This window comes from Podarcis bocagei, assembly GCF_964188305.1.
Source record: "Podarcis bocagei genome assembly, chromosome: 5".
In the NCBI taxonomy this organism is placed as follows: Eukaryota; Metazoa; Chordata; class Lepidosauria; order Squamata; family Lacertidae; genus Podarcis; species Podarcis bocagei.
This window is the reverse complement of record NC_138129.1, coordinates 95,769,038-95,792,158: the sequence shown is the minus strand read 5'-3', so window position 1 is coordinate 95,792,158 and position 23,121 is coordinate 95,769,038. Positions and strand designations below refer to the sequence as shown.

At 44.9% G+C, this 23,121-nt stretch overlaps 1 protein-coding gene and 1 pseudogene across 2 annotated transcripts in view; both read left to right on the top strand.

Annotated features, from left to right (window-relative positions):
- LHX4 (LIM homeobox 4) overlaps positions 1 to 23,121 on the top strand; it is a gene marked incomplete at its 5' end in the record, with an annotated part of 71,915 nt that overhangs the window by 12,033 nt on the left and 36,761 nt on the right. The window contains one exon of the mRNA XM_081194490.1: positions 22,879 to 23,050. Coding sequence (XP_081050616.1) covers positions 22,879 to 23,050 — 172 coding nt within the window. The remainder of the gene's footprint in view (positions 1 to 22,878; positions 23,051 to 23,121) is intronic.
- Positions 2,919 to 4,727, top strand: LOC308587471 (ubiquitin-related modifier 1 pseudogene; annotated as a pseudogene). Its single transcript has one exon. The product of its transcript is annotated as a ubiquitin-related modifier 1 pseudogene (transcript).

Below are 23,121 nucleotides of genomic sequence, written 5' to 3'. Positions count from 1 at the left end.
TACTGCCATTTTAAGACAATAAAATGTTCCCATGTTCTGACAAATGAGCACAAAGCTCTAATGAAACAGAAATGCTGTGCATTAAAAATGATTAAATTAAATGTACATTTTAAAAATAAAATAAAATTATGGGATAACTTTTAAAATGCAACGCATATTACCTTACATTTTAAAATATTTTAAATATAAGAAAGAATTAGGAAACCCTGGTAGCTAACAATAAAAAAGCAATCCATATTCACCTATGTTGCGTGTAGGTTTTCTTGGGCTTTGGCTTAAGGTTCCTCTCCTGCCCTACATCACCGAAATGGGAACTAGATCTTTGGATAAAAGGCAAGATAAAATAAAATGCACACATAACAAATGTAAATTTAAGGAACCATGGGCAATCAGAATACATGGGTCTGAAAATGCATACCTCTCAGGGATACAGACTGCTTTTTTTGCAAAGGAAGGAAACAAAACAAAAAACCCCACCTCCCTAAAATACTTGATTTTCATTGTGTTGAAGTGGCGCCAGCTGTTTTTTTTTATTCAAAGTACTTTAAATCACACCATGTTCTAGTAACTTTACACCAAATTAAACTGCTCAATGGGACCTTTAATCACTTTTGTTGCTGTAAAAAATATATATACTTAGATTTAGTTTCAGGGCTAGCCCATTTTGGTGTGGTGAAAAATCCCAACGGCATCTTTCCTGCTTCCACTAATTAGCGTGAGGCACAATCCATAGGGGATGCTCTCCTGTGCTGGTCTGATTGAAATGAACAGCATCTGGGAAAACTGTTGCCTTACGGCACGATCCTAAATGCTTTCACCAACATGATCTTGGCCAGCCTTGGCCAACCTGGTGCCCTCCAGATGTTTTGAACTACAACTTCCTTTAACTCCACTGATGGCAGCTGTAGTCCAAGACCTGCAGGGCACCACGTTGGTGATGGCTGATCCTGGCAAACACCAAAACACTTCACTGAGGCTTGTGGAACTTCCCAGGGAATTGTGTATCAGAGGCTGATTGCCGTCTTTGCTACTCTTGATGGCCAGGGGGTAGTGTTTTGGGTTCCCATGAGGGCAGGGAAGAGGTTTCATTATGTGCATTGGGTGGTGGTGGTGATGTGTGTGTGTGTAAAGAGTTATTGCAAGGTTTGGAAGCCTGTTAGAACTCCATTTTATACAAACACCTCCTCAAAATAGTAAGGAGCGAAGTATAGTAGGAAATATTTCTCACATTGGTAGTTCAGGCTATCTTTTGTTACTTTCTTCTAACATAAATAACTAATATAACGATATATTTAACTGCTGCAATGTGACCTGAAATATAGGGAAAGGAAGGGAACGGTGACACCCATTGCTCCACCCTAAGACACCCGTGTTAATGGCGCCCCAAATCTACTGTCTGCTGTAGGCTCACCTCCGTTCAGTTCTATTTAGTCATGCAAGCATCTTCTGCGCATGTAACACCTTCTGTGCATAGTGTTTTCAAGGAAATAAAACATGCACCAGAAAACACTTTTTGTGTATAGCTAAATAAAGGCTAAATAAAGCCTGTCCTTTATAAGCGTAGTGTGAGGTCCCTCTTTCAGACTTGTAGAGTTAGGAGGATCAGTCTTGCTTGGAAAGGTATCGATGAAATTTTAATAATAATAATAATAATAATACTAAATTTTATTTATATCCCGCCCTCAGCAGCCGAAGCCGGGCTCAGGGCGGCTAACAACAATAAAACAGTACAAAAGTACAGCACAAACAACACTCTAAAATCATTCATTATAAAAGCATGGAACAATGACTTTTGAGGTCCCTTCCAACCCTTTAATTCTATGTTTCTGTGATTAGGGACAGTTCACAAAAGGATGCAGAGAAACCTGTGGGTTTCCTGCATTTTGCCACTATTGGGATATATTAGTTACCACTAATATTGCATTTAGCACTTTTAATCCAGGAGCAAGAGAGGCAATCTAATAAATGAAGCACCGCTGACTGACACTTACAAATGGCAAGCATTTCACCAATGTTCCCATGATTATTCCCTTTGACTATGGTGAGGCAGCTAAACCATCTTATTAGTGGCTTGTGAATCGGGAGTCCTGGAAATTCTGATAGAACCCCAAATGCCTCCTATGATTTGCTGGCATAATTCAGAATCGTGCTGCCTTGCTTTGCCAATACAATCAGCAAAATAAAGAGTGCTAGAACCAGCTTTCTTGAATGCCTGTCTATCTTTAGGACCAATTCAATTTATAACTGGATATTCCTGAGGTTTAGACATGTTAATCTGTGGCAGTGAAATCAACAAAGAGTATTGCGGCGCCATAAAGATTAGCAGAAATTGTGGCATACAATTTCATGTCCCAGAGCTTGTTTCATAAGATTTATCAATTTGCGGGATATACATGGCCACATGTGTGAACACTGAGATGAAGAGACCATGAAATAGAAAAGATACAGCAGGCCTCTGATATTTATATGTGGATTTATGTGTGTGTGTTTGTGTGTATTTATACATAGTAAGATCAGTGAGCATCTATAACAATAGTCACTGGGCAGAACTCATTCTTTCTATATTACCTGTAGTGGAAGAAAAAAGCCCTGCTCTTGAGTAAAACCCAAATGCAGTGCTTTTTTATGGGAGTACGCAGGGGTACGCATACCCTAAATATTGTGTAAATCTTTGTACTTTTCAATTTACTGTATTTATTTTCCCCTATTTGAACTATAAAAAGGTAATTTTCTTTAGTCAAAATGAGAGTACCCCTAAACATTTTTAAAGGAGAAAAAAAGGGCACTGCCTAAAAGATGAATAGAACCAAATTTGCTGCTATTGTTGTTTCTGCCCCAGAATGAGACGGTCAAAAATCCATTCTTTGTGGTTGCTGGGCAACCACCGCCTCCCCCGGAAGCAGACGCGGCGTCGCGCTTCCGGTGCGGGCAGCGCCGTGCCCTCACCAAAGATGGCGGCGCCCTTGTCCCTGCTGCTGGAGTGCGGAGGTGGAGCAGAGCTCTTGTTCGGCGGGATCAGGAAGCAGCGGGTGACTCTGCCCAGCCAGCAAGGACCTTGGGATGTCCGAAAGTTGCTGGTGTGGATGAAAGAGAACCTGCTGAAAGAGAGGCCGGAACTGTTCGTGCAGGGAGAGTCTGTGCGGCCGGGAATCTTGGTGCTGATCAATGGGGCAGATTGGGAGTTGATGGGCGAGCTGGACTACCTGCTCCAAGACCAGGATAACGTCGTTTTCATCTCCACCTTGCATGGTGGATAGACTGCTGGGAGTATGGAAAAGAACATTTGTGCTGGTGGGCAGAGGGCATAAACATGCCTTGCTCTCCTGGCTGTCACCCCAGATCAGAGTCAGTTTCTCATTAGCTTCTTCTCTTTAATGAAGACGCTTGGCTCCTCCCACCCAGTGGTTCAGCTCTCGCCTCTTTTGCCCCAGAAGGAGATCGAAATCTTTTCTGCAGCTGGTCACCCTCTTCCCTGCTCCAAGAGGTTCATGCCATGGGACAAGTGGCTGGAAAGGAGCCGCTTTGCACGTGGAACGGCTGAGCTTACCGTGGCTGTTGCCCTTGTTTGCTTTCTTCTCCTTGGCGGCAGCAGGGAAATGCCTGTGATCAAAGAGGGGATCTCCCTTTCCTTCCAATCCAAGCCTTGGATCAGGTTGCAGCCATTAACAGTCATTAAGGGATATGGGGCGCATGCAAGGAAGATGGCAGATGCAAGACTCCCTCAGCCTATCTGCTCTTGATTTGCCATGCATGGATTTCAGTTCTGTGACTCAGTTTTGAAAAGTACCCAGCTAGAACCAGCTCACAAATGGTTACTTTGAATTTTGATGACTGTGAAGTATACTTTTGCCTGCCTTTTTTAAAGAAGAAGAAACTTGATGACCCTCAGAGTCCGTTCCAGCTCTACAGTTCTATGATGCTCTATTTTTTAATCTTCTGGTGGCACTGCCTGATCCTGTTCTGCCACAGCTACTGTGTATGCATGCGATTGGTTTCCCTTTTCAAATTGTCTGCTCTGCACTGCTCTGTCGCAAAGTGTTTTGCAATGTGTTGCAGAAGACGGAGTGCTTCATTTGAAGCTGGGTGTTCCGGACTCAGGTTCTGCCTCAGTCATGTACTTACTTCACTGGGTGGCCTTGAGCAAGTTGCTCTCTATGTTAACTTCAGTTCCACATGTGTAAAGTGAGATTTGAAATGATCGACTCTGCAGGATGGTTTTGACAATAAACAATAAAAGTTGTGAAAACAAAAACAACACAAAATTCATTCTTTGTCAATGGTCAATTGTAATTAATTTAATGCATGTTTTGAACATGCAACTTTGGTTATGTATTTAACTATTTGCAAAAATCAGATAGGCTATGTTGTTTGTACCTATTTGAATCTGTGAAGGACATACATAATATCAAATAGGTTATGGCTTTCAGAATGAAAGCTGAGTGGGTGGTTGCTAATTTCCAAATTGTGCAAAGGTGGAAGAATGACACAACTTTAATTGAAGGCGTGGAAGATGCTAATAATGGATAAAGTATTGCACCAATGGAAGGTAGCATTTTAACCCCAGATTTAATTATTATTGGAAAAAGGATTCCTGTTTCTAACTGAGCAGCTTGGAACAATAATAGACCACCCAGACTCTCATCCACGAGGATTTACTGAATTGAATATTGCCGTTGTCACTTGACCTTTGGTTTATGTACCTGAATAAATCACTAATTTTACTTCAAGTATTATGTTACTTTATAGATCTGCAAGGGGTGCTATTTAGGTGAAAATTTTTATGAAATCCCAAAGAGCTAAAAAGAACAACAAATTCTAAAAAGCTAAGGCAAGGTATTATCTTTTATATATAACCTGAAACAGATTCACCCTGCTCAGTGAAAAATGAATGCAGTTTGAACAGTCTAGAAAAACCTCCTATAAGAGTCTCAGAACTTGCTGTTTCTGGAGGAGAAATAAGTTATGAGAATGTCTTTCCAGCTGTCCTTGTTGCATGAACTTGACCACATGTCATAAAGAGAATGTTTCTCACAAAACATAATATGTAAAGAAAAGTAGGGGAGAGATGTAACCCTCAGACAGGGAATCTGGGGTGAAAGTCACTTAGGGATTTGTAAGGAATCCCTCATCCTTTGGATCACTAACCTATAATAAAATTCATCTAAATTTGGCACCAAGAAAGCCACAATTCTGCACTTCAGACAAAAGAATGGCACTAACAAGCAGCATGCAGACACCTGATTTGTGGCTTTGTAACTGAGTTGTTGCAAGAAGGAATTGTGTTGGAGGGGAGCAGGGGGAAAGGCAGAGAAATAAGGAATGGGAGGTAAAAATGATGGATGATGGATGGTATGGATGTGCTTATAGCTGAGAGCCTGGAGGAAGTTTCACATTTCAAAGCAGGGGCCAGAATCTCTGGCCCTGAGAACTGGGGCCATTTCTAGAGGCAGCTTGTATGTTTTCAAGCACAATCTCTTTAGTCCTCATTAGCAACGTAAACCAATCCAGAGTCCAGGACACTCACATTTACCCCAGCTGCCTTCATCCTCTAAATTTAAATTTGAGGGCAGACAGCTGTGTTTTGTTTTTGTTATCCTTTAGAATACCATTTTACATGGACGGTGTTCCATAGTGTACTATAAGGTAATAATTATTATTAATAATATAATTCCATAAACATTTGGGAAAGTTTGAAAGTGAGATTAGATCCTGCAGAATCCATGGCCAATGTCAGATTCTGTCCCAGACCTCAGAAGATCTGTACATGGAAAAATCATAGAAGATAAACAACTCTGTCATGGGGGTGAGGGTGAGTGGGTCAAGCCCAGCACCTTAAATCATAGCCCCGCAGAAAGCTCCAGATTAGGACACCACAGCAGATTGTGTTGACATAGGATGCTCTTGACAACTGGTCCTGTTTAGCAGGCATGTTCCACAATGCAACGCAGGAAAGTCTCCTGAAAATCCATGGGTACCTGATATGATCCATGCTACGCCTTCTTTGTGGAACCAGAGCAGTTAAGATGCGATTGATCAGCAGGTTGTATTACCATCACAGCTTCTCTGCATGCTACTTCAAAGGCAAAGGCAATGTCATGAGGCGGAGGGAAGGAGGCTGCCTTGTGAATTATGGCATCATTATTATGCAAATAAACAGCACTTCTTTGGGAATTGATAGGATTTTGCGCAGGATCATTATAAAATGAAGGTGACTGCATGGGAAACACAATGCGGAAGGTGGCAGTTCTTCTATAAATTTTGAGCTGATTTGGTTTGGTTTTAGGAAGAGTTTTTGCTTGTTGTGGTCCAGGCCCATAGTCACAAGGGGGCAAGCCATGGGCCTTTCCTCCTCTCCTGTGAATTTTCAGCATTTTTGTATTTTGCCCTTTTTCTTGTAGAAATAGAAGGGGAAATGTGCAGATAATATTGCTCACTTAGAAAAAACCCAGCTCCCATATGCCACTGTTTTTGTTCACATGAACAAAGTTACTGGACTGTCAGGTTTCGGGACACTGGGCCCTTAACAGTTATTACCATCTTATTTAAATGAAATGAATTAAAAATGAACATAGACAAATGTTCAGATCTGGGTTTTCGTTGTTGTGCATCAACTTGATGTACACGTTACCTTGGCCATTGGCCCTTCTCTCCATCTCTCCCTGGCTATGGGCTTTGTACCCCTTTAGAAGAACTGGCAAATAACTGCTGCAGTATCCAGCCCATTGTGTCATAATAAGGATTTCAACCAAGCCCTTAAACACATGACAACTGTGTTGGAGGAGTCACTTTTCCGACAGTAAATCTCATTCCCAAAAGCCAGGCATTCTGTTTCCAAGAGTAATCAGCTGAATGACTCTGGGGTGTTTGCAAGCCCTCACTGTTTGTCTCCAGCATGTGGTTTTCTGTGTTTAGAGGTTGTATAGAGCTCTCCTTGCTGATAACTGATGATAGAGCTGCTCTGCTGTTTTTTAGGATCAGTCGTGTGACGCTAAACTCTCTCTCTCCTCTTGCTATGTCTCCTATCAGTTTTCCCAGGTTAGTAGAGTTGTTCTTAATTCCTTCTGCTTAATACTTCCTTTCCAGAACATCAAGAAATGATGTTTAAGGATGCAAAGTTAAGTAAATAAAAAGCAAATTGATTTTCGAGGATTATCTGAACTTGAAAAAGGGTGAGAAAAATCATAATCAATCTGATTTAAACCCAACAACCCTTTAATTGCTTCCACCCTTTGATCTCCTAGCCAGGGGTAACATTTTTAGGGTTGAATTATGAACCTCTCCATTATGGAAGCACTGACAGAATCTTAACTAGAGTGGCATGGGTGGAACTGTGATGATCAATGGAGGATAGAATTGTACCATCCAACTCTACTTGAGATTCAGTTGGAGTCAGTTTGGGCATTGCATCAATGATGACTGGGAGTTGCTTAATAATCACAATCACAATCACAATCTTTTCTACATTCAGATATACTCACAGCACTGTTGCAATATGCAAGTTTGGCAGTGGTGATGACGGTGATGTCCAGCCTTAGGCTGGCGAGTTGCCAATTTTGCATGTGATGGATGGCATTCTCCCCCCCCCCCAAAAAAAGGACAACCTGCATGCCTTGTGTGATCTCCTGGATCCTGAATTGCTGCTGGATTTTCAGGTGTTGGCAGTGCCCAGGGCTGCTTCTCTTTGATAAAGATTTGGTTGTAAGTCACCTATGCGTTTGTAATATCTCATGTTGACTGTTGCAAGGTGAGCTGTTGCCAGATGGAGGTACTGCCCTTCAAGATGGCTCAGGAACTTCAGCTATTGCAGAATTCCATGTCTCTTGCAAGAGTGGCCACACAGGGCATTTCACCCACAATCTTGCTCAGCTCTGTGTATTAGCTTCCAGGCCCAGCTCAAAGTGCTGGTGGTGATCTTTAAAATTGGCTTGGTCTGTGGCCTCTCTATGTTTTAGAGGTGCCACTTCCTGGAGAATCCCTCAGATCTGCTGGGGAAGCTCTTTTTCTAGAGAGAAGTGAAGCCTCTAAAGTGGTGTAGTGGTTCAGAGCGGTGGACTTGTAATCTGGTGAACCAGGTTCGCTTCCCCGCTCCTCCACCTGCAGCTGCTGGGTGACCTTGGGCCAGTCAAACTTCTCTGAAGTCTCTCAGCCCCACTCACCTCACAGAGTGTTTGTTGTGGGGGAGGAAGGGAAAGGAGAATGTTAGCCGCTTTGAGACCCCTTCGGGTAGTGATAAAGCGGGATATCAAATCCAGACTCCTCCTCCTCCTCCTCTTCTTCTTCTGCAATACCTTGCCGGCAGAGGCATTTTCGCCGTCATTCCAGTGATTAAATAAAAAAATGGCTTTGTAAGCAAGGCTTCTGTGGCTTTCAGTGTGAAGCTGGCTTCTCCCTCTACCACTGGGATTCTGTTGACCTTTCTATGGATGTTTTAGTACAGATTGTTTGACTTGCTGATTTGTGATTTAAATTGCGTTTTAAAAATTGTTTCATTACTGTGATTTATTGTTGTTTTACTCGTATCGTACATTGCCTCAAGTGCCAAACTGTAGGCAGAGAATGCACACTTTCTATCTATCTATGGCCCACTATACAATACCGTTGTACAGATTTCTCTGGTAATGTATAGAAAGGACTCTGAATGCTCAAAGCACTATATAAATGTTTAGGTAAAGGTAAAGGGACCCCTAACCATTAGGTCCAGTCGGGGACAACTCTGGAGTTGCGGCGCTCATCTTGCTTTATTGGCCGAGGGAGCTTCTGGGTCATGTGGCCAGAAGGACTAAGCCACTTCTGGTGAACCAGAGCTGCACACAGAAACGCCGTTTACCTTCCTGTCGGAGCAGTACCTATTTATTTACTTGCACTTTGACGTGCTTTCGAACTGCTAGGTGGGCAGGAGCTGGGACTGAGCAACAGGAGCTCACCCCGTCGCGGGGATTCGAACCGCCGACCTTCTGATCGACAAGTCCTAGGCTCTGTGGTTTAACCCACAGGCCACCCATGTCCCTTCCGTGTTTAGTTGCTATTAAAATAGGCCTCTACAATAAATCAAGTTACTTTTAAAATTCTGTTGATTAAATTCTGAAGCTCTATTTTTATTTTATTTGTACATCTTTAATTTCAAGCACAGTAAGTCACAATAGACTGATTATGCCATCAGTATGCTTCATTGTGTGTTCTGTACACGGCAACTTCCTGCAACTGATTAGGATCAAATTCTGCAACTGTGTTACGGGAGATGCTTCCCCTTGCTTAAGTCAGCACTTTAGGGCATCATTGAAGTTCTGCCCACTTGATTGACATCACTGTTTCCATGGCAACTAATGCACTTCAAGGAGAAAACAGAGCATGGTTTTATTTTCTTTTTTTAAAAGGGGGACTAAAATCAGTAGCATAAACAAAATCCGCAGTGTTGGGGATGCTATAAAGTTTTCATTGCCACTTATTGGGGAAAGCTGCATAACTCACTGACATTTCGGGAGCCTACGCAGTCTCAACTAGCTCAGGGCAATAAAAAATTTATAGGGCCCAAGTCTGCATTAATTATGGCTTGCACACAACACTTCCCATTGAAATGCATGGGCGGGCTGAGTAAATAAGGAAGTTTCGCATCAGGACCAGTGCAATCCATCTCTCTAGGGAAAGGAGAAGAGTTGAAATGTATGCTGGGCAGTTAAAGAGGTGGACATCTAGTGGGGAGTGCATGTATATAATGTTTATAGAAGCTTCTGGAAATCAGCCAGACAGAAATCAGTCTGCCTCTTTGACAGTCTTCTTCTTCTTTGGTGATCACTCGTAGCTGAGTAAGATTGTCTTCCATGAACACGGTCTTAACAGTGAGTCCGTAAGTGACTGTGGAGGCCAAGTCTGGATCCACACGTCCTTCCACAGTGGGGACATACGTTTCCAGGCGGGAGTTGATCACAGTGAGGGTTTGCCAAGTGTGCCTTCCTCTTAGCTTGTTTCTCCCTTTCGTCCTGAGTTCGAGCGTCTTCAAAGTCCTCAACACCTTTGGTAAAGGCTGTTCTCCAACTGGAGCGCTCGCAGGCCAGTGTTTCCCAGTTGTCGGTGTTTATACCACATTTTTTTAGGTTTGCCTTGAGAAAGCCTTTGAACCTCTTTTGTTGACCACCAGCATTACGCTTTCCATTTTTAAGTAGTTGCTTTGGAAGACGATCATCAGGCATCCGAACAACATGACCAGTCCAATGAAGTTGTGGAGCTTCTCAGCTTGCCTTAATGTCCTGAGCACACATGCTTGCAGTTGGCCTGGTGTATAGATTCTGAAGAACAGAGGTCCACATGCAGAAACAGTTGAATCTGACTTCAGTGCTGGCAATGAGCCAACAGCCTCCATTGCTCTTGAGAGCAGTGCCTTAGTTTAGGGGCCGGGGTGCACAAAGGTCTGTAGTCCAACAGAGTGGAACAGCTGAAGAACTAATGCTGTTCCCCTCAGCCCCCCCCCCCCGGGATCAGTCTCCTGAGGCAGATGCTTCACTCTGCCAAATGCTAGAGCTGCCCCTATTTCCAAGGCAAGGGATACAAGCATGAGTGTTGCCTCAGTAATAGTCTCCCATGAATATGTCCCCTGATGTGTGGGGTATGAGAGGAAGAGGGGCTCGGTAGGCAATGTCACCAACTGAAGAGGCTTGTTTTAAAAGAGTTGCTTTTGGTGATGCTACAAGATTGCTATTGTTACCAGGTGGGACAACTCTGTGGGATACGGGTGGCGCCGTGGGTTAAACCACAGAGCCTAGGACTTGCCGATCAGAAGGTCGGTGGTTCGAATCCCCGCGACGGGGTGAGCTCCCGTTGCTCGGTCCCTGCTCCTGCCCACCTAGCAGTTCAAAAGCGCGCAGTGCAAGTAGATAAATAGGTACCACTCCGGTGGCAAGGTAAACTGTGTTTCCGTGTGCTGCTCTGGTTCCCCAGAAGCGGCTTAGTCATGCTGGCCACATGACCCGGAAGCTGTACGCCGGCTCCCTCGGCCCATAAAGCAAGATGAACACCGCAACCCCAGAGTCGGTCACAACTGGACCTAATGGTCCCTTTACCTTTACCTGCACCAACTCTATGGGGCTGAGGCCTCTCCCGGTGTGACAGTTGTCACACGTGTGATGTGTGTAATGTCACACACAATGTGTGCAGGATTTCAGCCCCCCCCATCAATGTTGGGTACATCTCAGCGCCTGTGATTATCATTTTCTCAGAGGCCAGAAAAGCCTAGAGCAGCCTTTCTCAATCTGTGGGTCCCCAGATGTTGAACTACGATTCCCATCACCCCTAGCTAGCAAGGCCAGAGCTCAGAGATGATTGGAGTTGTAGTCCAACAACATCTGGGGACCCACAAGTTGAGAACCGCTGGCCTAGAGCCTAGACCCTAGCTTTTAGATGCTGTGCTGAACTGACTGGGAATTCTGGCACCCTTCCCCACCCTCCTTTCAGATTATCTCCTCACTCAAACAGTTGTGGGGCTCAATGAAAATGATGTTTGAACAGGTTGTTAAAAGAGAGGACATTGTCTTGTGTCGTCTTCTGAATCATGCAAGGACCCTTCTTCCAGCACTTAGCTTCTCTGAAAGACACTGACTTAGGGTTAAAGGAGTAGGTCCATTAGCTGGTAACCTAATCAGATCTGTGGCTGCTGAAAGCAAGCTCAGCTACACATGAGAGAGAGATTGAGAGGATGGAAGAGACTACCTAAGTGCTCATAAGTTGGACAAAGGAGGGAGATAACAAGGTTCATATTAGTTAAGCGAGGAAAAATGTTCCCTTGATGTAAATAAATGGCAACAGACTCCCAAATCTCAGCTTGATGCACAGCTGTTGCTGCTTCTGGGCCAGATTATCAGGTGCAGTTTGTTACAGTTTGAAAAGGCGATTAATATTTGCTAGTGCAAGGTTACGCAGCTTTTGAGTTTTCTCTGAATGTGTTGTTTCACTGCCTTTGGGATGCTGATGAAGAATTCTGAGAACAAGGCACATACTAAAGTTGATTCAGTAAGCCTTACTTATGTTGCATTTCATAATTTTATTCTGTGGGGCTTGTGTTATGTACTGAGTTGAATAGGATCCAAACTGCAGCAGTCTGATTGGTCCTAGAACAATAGGATTCAGAATGCAGCAGTCTGATTGGTCCTAGAACAATGCAGCAGTATGATTGGTTGGCAGGAACCACCCAATCCTGCTCCAGATAGAAGTGAATCCACAACCTGATTGGCTTACAGTAGAATTCCGGAATTAGCCAATCATGTGCAGCCCATTGTGTAAATAATGTATATAAAGCAGATACTGTGAGGGGACTTTCATTCATTCCTCCTCACCACTATGAGCTGAATAAAGAGCATGAAATCACTTTGCGACTCAGTATATTTCAGCTTGTTTTGTACGTATGCAGTTCAGTGAAATAGTACTCCTACAATGAGATAGGTGGTTCAGGGAATTAAGGAGAGCATAAGCGTTTTGAGTTAGATTGATGCAGAAATAGAGCTGCCTTTGGTGGTACCCATGTTTCATGAGTGGTTGGAGGCAGGGTTCTGACATGTGTTTTGATGCACAGTTAAGCACCTATTTGTGAGCAGTGGAGAAGGTGGGCAGGAATGGGGAGGGAGAGTTATCTATCCAGATTCATAACTGAGCTTAACACTGTTTCACACATACATGCTTCTCAGGCAATGACTATAGCAAGGGATGAACTGCATGTGAAATGGCCACTACAGGCAGAACTTTCATATCACCTTGGAATCAGAAAAACAGTTGGCTGGATTAAACTAACCTGGTAGGCTAGTAGGAGCCAGCACAAGGGCTCGTTTTTATGCATTTAGCACCATCATATTTTTGGTCAGGGTGTCTTCTAGAAGCCATAGGGGAGAGCTATGTAATGGATACCAACTACATATTTTTGGTCATAAAGGTCAAGGTACCCCTGACCGTTAGGTCCAGTCGCGGACGACTCTGGGGTTGCACGCTCATCTCGCTTTACTGGCCGAGGGAGCTGGCGTTTGTCTGCAGACAGCTTCCGGGTCATGTGGCCAGCATGACTAAGCCGCTTCTGGTGAAACCAGAACAGAACACGGAAATGCCATTTACCTTCCTGCCGGAGCGGTACCTATTTATCTACTTGCACTTTGACGTGCTTTTGAACTGCTAGGTGGACAGGAGCTGGGACCGAACAACGGGAGCTCACCCCGTTGCGGGGATTCGAACCACCGACCTTCTGATTTGCAAGCCCTAGGCTCTGTGGTTTAGACTACAGCGCCACCCGCGTCATGTTAATTTGGGTAAATGAGTAGGGCCCCCCGCAAAGGGCTGAACACATGGCCCCACATACAGTGGTACCTCGGGTTACAGACGCTTCAGGTTACAGACTCCTCAGGTTGCAGACTCTGCTAACCCAGATATAGTACCTTTGGTTAAGAACTTTGCTTCAGGATGAAACAGAAATCGTCCAACGGTGGCAGCAGGAGGTCCCATTAGCTAAAGTGGTACTTCAGATTAAGAACACTTTTAGGTTAGGAACGGACCTCCAGAACTAATTAGGTTCTTAACCCGAGGTACCACTGTACCATAAACCATCCACTCGCCACCAACATGCAACAGAAACAGGCTGGTGGTTCCTGCCATATGGTCCACACCATTGCAGTTTAAGCAATACTGAAGTGCTAATTGGGGATCCCATTTTCCCTGTGTCAAATTATTGCAGTTTGCGTTGCTGGGGTAGGTGTGTGTGTGGTGATATTCTTCCAAAATAAGAGTTTCCACAAGGAAAGCATTCAGATCTCCCTACTCTCCATTGCTTATCAGATGTTTATTTCATGTGCTGAACCTGAAAGGTCCCAACAGTCTTAAGAAACAATTCTAAAATGTGTTTGGAGCACCAAGCAAGTTCTCTGCCCAGGCAGTTTCTGTTTCTCTGAAGGACAATGAAACACTTTGAAGTTTCAGGAGCAAAGTACTCAGGATGTTCTGATATTAATGATGTGCAAAGTGCCCGATTAAGACATTTTCCAAATCCCTAGTCAATTCCGAGAATCCTGGAGAGTCATTAATCTCTCTCATATTTAGCACTCTAACATTTTAAGGTATTGCTTCCTATTTTTTTCACAATACTGGTCAAGAGTCAGATTGAAAAGAGCCAAACACATAAAAGCTTCTAAGGCTATTCCTGGGGCCTTAAAAAAGCCCCACTTTAAAAAAAATATTTGTAATATAAGAGGCTTATGAAATAATTATAGGCCTGTAAGGTGTGCCAAAGCCATATGAAAAATTTCCCCTAATTTTATTGAAATTCCTTCATCTCCTCTTTCCTAAATATGTTTCATCTAAGCCAGGAATGGCCAAACTTGGCGCTCCGCTCCAGATGTTTTGGGACTACAACTCCCATCATCCCTAGCTAACAGGACCAATGCTCAGGGATGATGGGAATTGTAGTCCCAAAACATCTGGAGGGCCAAGTTTGGCCATGCCTGATCTAAGCAGAGCCTTCCAAATTCTCCTTATATTGTATTTTACCATTTTTAAAAAGCCCTTCTCAAATTACCTACAGATGTTTCATGCAATAGTTTCACATACCCTCCAACATTTCTCTGATGAAACTAGGTGTCAGAGACCAGGCTGAGGAGTACAACTCTGTTGAGGAATGGCCTGCTCATGGCTATGATCCTGAAACTCCACAGGAGCAGTGGAGTAGTGTTGATTTGGAACAATGGTTTGCTGAGGGGCACAGATCGGAGGACAATAGCTCGGCATAACTGGGAGGTGAACAGCAAGAAGAACGGGAAGAGAGTGAGCTAACCGACTCTCACTGGAAGATGTGCAGCCTCTCAGTCCCAAGGCTAGGAGATTAGATACTTAACAAAAGGTTCCGTGGTTGAGAATTTTTACTATTTATACCCCTTTTATACATCTTACTGGGTTGCCCCAGCCACTCTGGGCAGCTTCTAACATATATAAAAACATAATAAAACATTAAACATTAAGAAAACTTCCCTATACAGTGGTACCTCGGGTTACATACGCTTCAGATTACATACGCTTCAGGTTACAGACTCGGCTAACCCAGAAATAGTGCTTCAGGTTAAGAACTTTGCTTCAGGATGAGAACAGAAATCATGCTCTGGCAGTGCGGCAGCAGCAGGAGGCCCCATTAGCTAAAGTGGTGCTTCAGGTTAAGAACAGTTTCAGGTTAAGAACGGCCCTCCGGAACGACTTAAGTACTTAACGCGAGGTACCACTGTACAGGATTGCCTTCAGACAGCTGGGGGATCAGATAACTCTGACATTTCTCCAATGGAAATAGGGACATCCTAAGGAAAAGCGGGACATTCTGGGATCAAATGAGAAACTGGGATGGCTTCTCTAAATCAAGGACATCCCTGCAAAATAGGGACACTTGGAGGGTCTGGTTTCAGGGCCAAGGGCTCAAGGTACTATCACACTAAATGTGCATTATGTGGGGCTGCCTTGAATTTGGTCTGGAAGCATCAGCTATTACAGAATACTGCTGCACAGTTACTTTGTGGGGCGTCCCATCACCACTGTTAAAAGCATTGTGCTAGTTGCTAATCTTAGTGATGTATGGAAGTGAGAGCTGGACCATAAAGAAGGCTGATCGCAGAAGAATTTATGCATTTGAATTATGGTGCTGGAGGAGACTCTTGAGGGTCCCGTGGACTGCAAGAAGATCAAACCTCTCCATTCTGAAGGAAATCAGCCCTGAGTGCTCACTGGAAGGACAGATCCTGAAGCTGAGGCTCCAGTACTTTGGCCACCTCATGAGAAGAGAAGACTCCCTGGAAAAGACCCTGATGTTGGGAAAGATGGAGGGCACAAGGAGAAGAGGACGACAGAGGACGAGATGGTTGGACAGTGTTCTCGAAGCTACGAACATGACATGAGTTTGACCAAACTGCGGAAGGCAGTGGAAGACAGGAGTGGCTGGCGTGCTCTGGTCCAGGGGGTGACGAAGAGTCGGACACGACTAAACGACTAAACAACAAAGTTGCTAATCTGCTACTGAACTACATTCAAGGTACGGAAAGCCCTCTATTGTTCTGCAGGAGGGTATCTGAAAAGCCACCTCTTCTCCACATCCCAACTCGGTTACTTTGACCTGTGAATGAAAATCCGTCGATTGTGCCACATGCCACTTTAGATAAAGCATGCTGTGATTTGAGCATATGCTTCCAGTATTGTGGTACCAGTTCATTAGCAACACGGGTGGCGCTGTGGGTTAAACCACAGAGCCTAGGACTTGCTGATCAGAAGGTCGGCTGTTCGAATCCCTGCGACGGGGTGAGCTCCCGTTGCTCGGTCCCTGCTCCTGCCCACCTAGCAGTTCGAAAGCACATCAAAGTGCAAGTAGATAAATAGGTACCACTCTGGCGGGAAGGTAAACGGCGTTTCCATGCACTGCTCTGGTTCGCCAGAAGTGGCTTAGTCATGCTGGCCACATGACCTGGAAGCTGTATGCCAGCTCCCTCGGCCTATAGAGCGAGATGAGCGCCGCAACCCGAGTCAGTCACGACTGGACCTAATGGTCAGGGGTCCCTTTACCTTTACCTTTACCAGTTCATTTGCTGAAAACTTATTTTCTCCCAAACCTTCTCAAATTAGGCCGTAAACCTAACCCCCAGAGCAAGCCCCAACAAATTTAATAGGATTTACTCCTGAGAAGACACAATTAGGATCGCACTGCCAGTCTATTTTACTTCTGCAGTTTTACATTCCAGTTCAATTTTTATATTTCAGTACTGTTTTACGGTATATTCCACTTCTGTACACTGTACGTTTTCTGAATGTAGAGCAGTTTTCGAACCCTTAAGAAACACAAATAATAAACAAAAAAGAAGGGAGGGTTAATTCCTGTTGCCTTTTTGTACAAGACTAGTTCAAAAGCTTATTACATCTCTACTGTGGATCCACCAACATGATTCAATGGGGGGGGGCACGTGCTGAGATTCCCGTATTGGAGGGGGTTGGACGAGATTACCCTTGGGATCCCTCTTCAATTCTATGATTCTATGACTCTAAGTCGCCTCCTTTTCCTGTACATTCTGTGATCTTGGCAAGTCCTGGAGGTGTGTCTGGGGTGGGCGAGTGGGAAGGTGCATGAGGACAAACGAGGGAAATGAATTTGTAGCTAGTCAATTAAGCGGCAACGCTAATCCAATTACGTATTGTGCTGCATGTCTACTGAGAGGCAAATGCAGAGGAAACATATTTATTTTAATAAGATGGGTGTTAGCTCAGAGGTGAATTGGAGACATTTGTTGCTTTAAAGCGCTAGTCTCTAATCTGGTCACTATGCAGAATTCCATTAACATGATTCCTGTTATGTTAAATAATTTAGTTAAAATAAATTAGATAAATGAAAGCTGTTTGCCAGGCCTAGGATAGCAGTGGAAGAGTTGGCCTGGCAGCCATTCACACAAAAGACAATTCTATTTAAGAAGACAAAGCGGGCGTATAGATTTTTTATTGACTCCTGCTTATTTTAGTCTTTCACCGTTCAAGCTAGGGAGGCATTTTGCCACATTTTGGTGGGCTTCCATTTTGTGCTATGTGGGGCAACCAGGTGGGATGGATTAGGACAGCAACAATCAATACCCCTTGGGCAGGGCCATTCCATCTAATGTGATTGACTGTTTTAGTTTTAAATTTCGTTATTGTGAGCTATTGTAAGAGTAAAGCAGAATCTCAGCATTGCAATAAACAAACAAATAGTGATGGAGAGGGGCTCAGTTATTGTTTTGGAGGTCAGTGGGGAGGACGCTGAAGACTCGGCTACATTAGTAAAGGAAAAGCGTTTTATAACAAAGTGACACCAGATGGCGCTGTGGAGTCCCATCGTTCGCCAACGTGATTTCCCATTATGAAGTTTACAACAAGTTTTCCTGAAATGCATTTTTGATGGGTCTAGATCCAGCCTGAGATCTAACGCAAAGCAGCAGTCTTGCCAAACGGCAGAGGCAAAGCTTTTCCTGAACTCACCGCTCCAGTCTGCTGCTGCCTGAAATATTCCATGCTATTAACACTCTTTTGTCAAGTCAAATACTTTGAGTAAAGGTAAAGGTAAAGGGACCATTAGGTCCAGTCGCGGGCGACTCTGGGGCTGCAGCGCTCATCTCGCTTTATTGGCCGAGGGAGCCGGCATTCAGCTTCCGGGTCATGTGGCCAGCATGACTAAGCTGCTTCTGGTGAACCAGAGCAGCGCATGGAAACACCATTTACCTTCCCGCCGGAGCGGTCCCTATTTATCTACTTGTACTTTGATGTGCTTTTGAACTGCTAGGTTGGCAGGAGCAGAAACCGAGCAACAGGAGCTCACTCCGTCGCGGGGATTCGAACCGCCGACCTTCTGATTGGCAAGCCCTAAGCTCTGTGGTTTAACCCACAGCGCCAATTCCCATGGTGCCTGACCATTGGCCATGCTGGCTGGAACTGGTGGGAACTGGAGTGCCACAGGCTCTGGAGGCTACCACACTGACTACCCCTGACTTAAGGAATCTCACAGAGATAGTCCTGTTTTTAGAAATCTGATAGTAAAACCCTCCTCAGCCCCCCATAGGTGGTGTTGGGGCTGCCTTCCTAGTTGACTTTGAATAGGCTTGCATCAGCAGTCTTTATCGGTAGTCAAACAACTAAGAAGGACAGTGTATGACTATGTACTACATCCCATTTAAAAAATGGCAACAATCTAATTAAAATGTTCTTGTGCAACTTGGTGGCTGACTCATTCAATGAACGCTCCCTTTTGGCATTAGTTATCCCTGGACGAGGGCACAGCACTAACCCCAACCTTCTCCACAACAATGTTTTTCTGCATATTGGATTTACTTAGCACAGCTTCCCAGCCACATTGCTGGGACGCCTGGCTGGGGTTGCTATATTGCAGTGGCTTGGTTAAGAACAGCATGATCTCCACTGAGTCATCTGAAACCCACTGGTTTCGCTCCTTTCTAAAAAAATATAAATAAATTGGCCTTGCCAGAGTCATCAGACAGCTTCGGAGCCGTTCAGCTGGTGGCTTGCTGAAAAGGACCATTCTGTTTGATCAAAGATTTGCAGCGGCAGCCTAGTTGAACTTGGGTAGGACATGGTCAGAAGCACTCTTTTTATTTTTCACTTAAGTGCTGCCTCTGGGAAAAGGCTGCAGCTGAGCGCATGGTATTGTGCATGGCTTTGCATGCGGGAAGATCTCTTGGCATCGCCTGATAGGACAACTGAGGTGCTGCCAGTCAGACAGGTAAAGGTAAAGGGACCCCTGACCATTAGGTCCAGTCGTGACCGACTCTGGGTTTGCAGTGCTCATCTCGCTTTATTGGCCGAGGGAGCCGGCGTACAGCTTCCAGGTCATGTGGCCAGCAGGACTAAGCCGCTTCTGGCGAACCAGAGCAGCGCATGGAAACGCCGTTTACCTTCCCGCCAGAGCAATACCTATTTATCTACTTGCACTTTGACGTGCTTTCGAACTGCTAGGTTGGCAGGAGCAGGGACCGAGCAACAGGAGCTCAACCTGTTGCGGGGATTCGAACCGCCGACCTTCTGATCGGCAAGCCCTAGGCTCTGTGGTTTAACCCACAGCACCACCCGCGTCCCGCCAGCCAGACAATACTGAGCTAAATCCACCACTGGTCCAACTTGGTCTAGGCAGCTTCCTATGCTTATCTAATCATTTGAACCTGAAAACAGAACAAAGCGTTTGGTGGAGGAGACAGGAGGAACAGCAGGGCAATCTAGAAGTGAATTGCATTCATCTGTGGATTCTGGAACTGAATGTGCTCTGTTAATCATGATGAGTTTAAATAGCATTTTCCACAGGTCTTTTAAAAAAGCCTCAGTTCTTGATGGTTGGTGCCTTTGTGTTTAGTGTTTAGAGTAGGAGACAGTTGCTCTGAAAAGCTGAAGGTAGTTTGATACAGGTATACGATGGGGGAAATATACCATTTACCTTAAAAAGCATTGTAAACTGTTAAAACTACAGTGGTGCCTCGCAAGACGAAAAGAATCCGTTCTGAGAGTCTCTTCGTCTAGCGGTTTTTTCGTCTTGCGAAGCAAGCCCATTGACGGATTAGCGCTATTAGCGGCTTTTAGCGGCTTATCGGCTTAGCGGATAAGCGGCTTAGAAAAAGGGGGGGGGAGGAAAAAACCCCGCAGGAACTCGCAAGACATTTTCGTCTTGCGAAGCAAGCCCATAGGAAATTTGTTTTGCGAAGCATCTCCAAAACGGAAAACTCTTTCGTCTAGCGAGTTTTCCGTCTTGCGAGGCATTCGTCTTGCGGGGCACCACTGTATTGGAATAGCACTTGTAGTTCAATGCTGAATTTTGGTTATAATGGAGATTTAAGAGATGTGGATTAATAGACAAGATGCAGGAGGAAAAGGTTAATATGAGGACCCACAAAGGAATGTCCAGGAGATTCTTCGGAATTCTCTTTTTATGTTGGTTGTTTGATAATTGTTTGTAAATTTCAAAATACAGAAAAACTAAATAATTTTTTTAAAAAATAGATACAGGTATACAATATAGTGTACCCATTGTTTCCTTTGTCCCATGGTCATCTCTGGAGAAAGCTGTCTTGTGAGTTTTTGATGGACTACAGACCCTTGCGTGCTCTTTGACTCCAGAGACAGTGGTTGGTTATGTCTGTACAGCAGGGGCAGCCATGGGTCTATCATTCCACCTTCGGTTCTCTTCAAAACCAACGCCTGTCTCCAGCAATAGAAGGCTGCTCAATAAATAAGCCAATCAGCTTGGCTGTTTCATTTGGATTCCAATACAAAAGGTTCCATCGCTCTTGCTCCTGAGAAGTCTTTCCCGGCCATCCAGAGGATTTGTAGCAGCATCAAACGACAACAAATCCTTGATATTTACTGTGAGCCAGTCTCCTGCCACTCCATCGCTACCCAAGAGGATAGCAAAACAGGAAAGCTCTGATGCATAAACATCTCTTGCAATATTACACTAAACCTGCTCTGCCGTTTGACTCCTCAGAAATCAATCTTCTTTCAGGCATGTATATCAGAATTTATGCACATTGCTTTTACTGGGTAATCTCCCTTGGCAGATTTTTACAACACATTCCATTATTTTGAACTATAGGCGGATAGAAATAGAGACGAACACACAGATATGCACATCAGTATTACCTGTTCTGCCTGCAGACAGACAGTTTATATATAGGCAGAAGCCCTCTTTAGTTGTTGGGCTTAAACTGGGGAGGGGAATGGCAATCCTATCTAGATCTACTTATAACAACTTATTTGGACATATATATTAAATTACAGTGGTGCCTCGCAAGACGAAATTAATTCGTTCCGCAAGTTTTTTCTTCTTGCGAGTTTTTTGTCTTGCAAAGCACGGTTTCCCATAGGAATGCATTGAAAATCAATCAATGCGTTCCTATGGAGATCGTTCGGGGACAGAAGGGAAGCGCCGCGCGCCTTCCCCTCTGTCCCCGGACCTGTTTTAAAGCAAGGGAAGGGGCAGCGGGGAGAATCGCTTCTCCCCGTTGCCGCCCCTTGGTTCAAAAGGGGTCCGGGGAGAGAGGGGAAGGCATGCGCGCCTTCCCCTCTGTCTCCTCTTTTGAAGCAAGGGGCGGAGGGGAGAAGATCGCTTCTCCCCGTTGCAGCCCCTTGGTTCAAAAGGGGTCTGGGGACAGAGGGGAAGGCGCGCGGCGCTTCCCCTCTGTCCCCGGACGGTCTCCATAGGAACGGAGATTGCGGGGCTGGCAATGGGGAGAAGCGATCTTCTCCCCACCGCCCCTTGCTTCAAAAGAGGTCCGGGGACAGCGGGGAAGACGCGCTGCTCTTCCCCGCTATCCCCAGAGCTTGCGGGGCAAGCTTCGTTTTGCGAAGCAAGCCCATAGGGAAATGCGTCTTGCGAAGTGGCTAAGAAAACGAAAAACTCCTTCGTCTAGCGAGTTTTTCGTCTTCCGAGGCGTTCGTCTTGTGGGGTACCACTGTATACAGGCCTTTCCACCCGGTGCCAGCCAGCCCATGAGGCTCAGTGAGACGGTCAACCTTGAGCGGCAAGCTGGGGACAGCTGGGGGGCGGGCAGCAAATCTGGGCCCCCCAAAGGATCTTGCCCCTCGCCACCTCCAGCACTTGTCACCCATTGCCACGGCGCCCCCACCCAGCTGCTCCTCTCTATTTGATTCAATTGGTGTATATATGGGACAAAGCTGTTAAATGGGTGCAATATTTGGATGCCCCTATTCAGACGATGATGATTTGTTTACAGGTATAATAACCAATAATTTAATTGTTTACAAGTATAATAACCAATGATATGAACCTCAAAATACAAACATTTTTTAAATGAACAGATATACACAATAAAGCAATCCTATTATATAAGAACCCATAATTAAAATATGCCAAATATGCCATAAAACAACAGCAGCAGGAGACTTGGGCTAAGAGATCCAGGGCGTGCCTGTTTTAATATTCACCACAATTCCTGCAAGTCACAGGGATGGGTTTTCACAATTAATTCTGTGTCACAGTTCTGCGCAAGAGCTGATCTCGGCTACTAGCTCCTACAAGCTGTGTGGCAGCTGTCCTGAGCCGGTTTGAGGCTAGTTCATGTAGCGAACCAAGAGAAATGGCCAAATTGGTACGGGTGGTAAGTCCAGACAGAGAAATGGTGTGCGAACAGCAAAGGAATATGAGATATCCTTTTGTTAGGAGCGCTGTTTGTTATACATGTTGAACCAGCAGTTCCAATGTACCCACTTCAGTTGTTCAAGCAACAGATTAGGTTGCTGCCATTATCCCTCTAGGTCAGAAATGGTCATGCCTTGAAGTCTTTTCTTGCTCTGCAGTGTTTTTGGGTAGGTTTTTTTTTTGGCTGATGTTCTTTCTTCCTCCGCCAGAGATCCCCCAGTGTGCCGGCTGCAACCAGCACATCCTGGATAAATTCATCTTGAAAGTCCTCGACCGCCACTGGCACGGTTCTTGCCTCAAGTGTGCAGATTGCCAAATGCAGCTGGCAGACCGCTGCTTCTCCAGAGCCGGGAGCGTCTATTGCAAAGAAGACTTCTTCAAGTAGGTGCAGAGAACTTTCCACTTTCGCCTTGGGGAGTTTGCTAGCCCTCTAAGTAGCAGCAGGATATGCA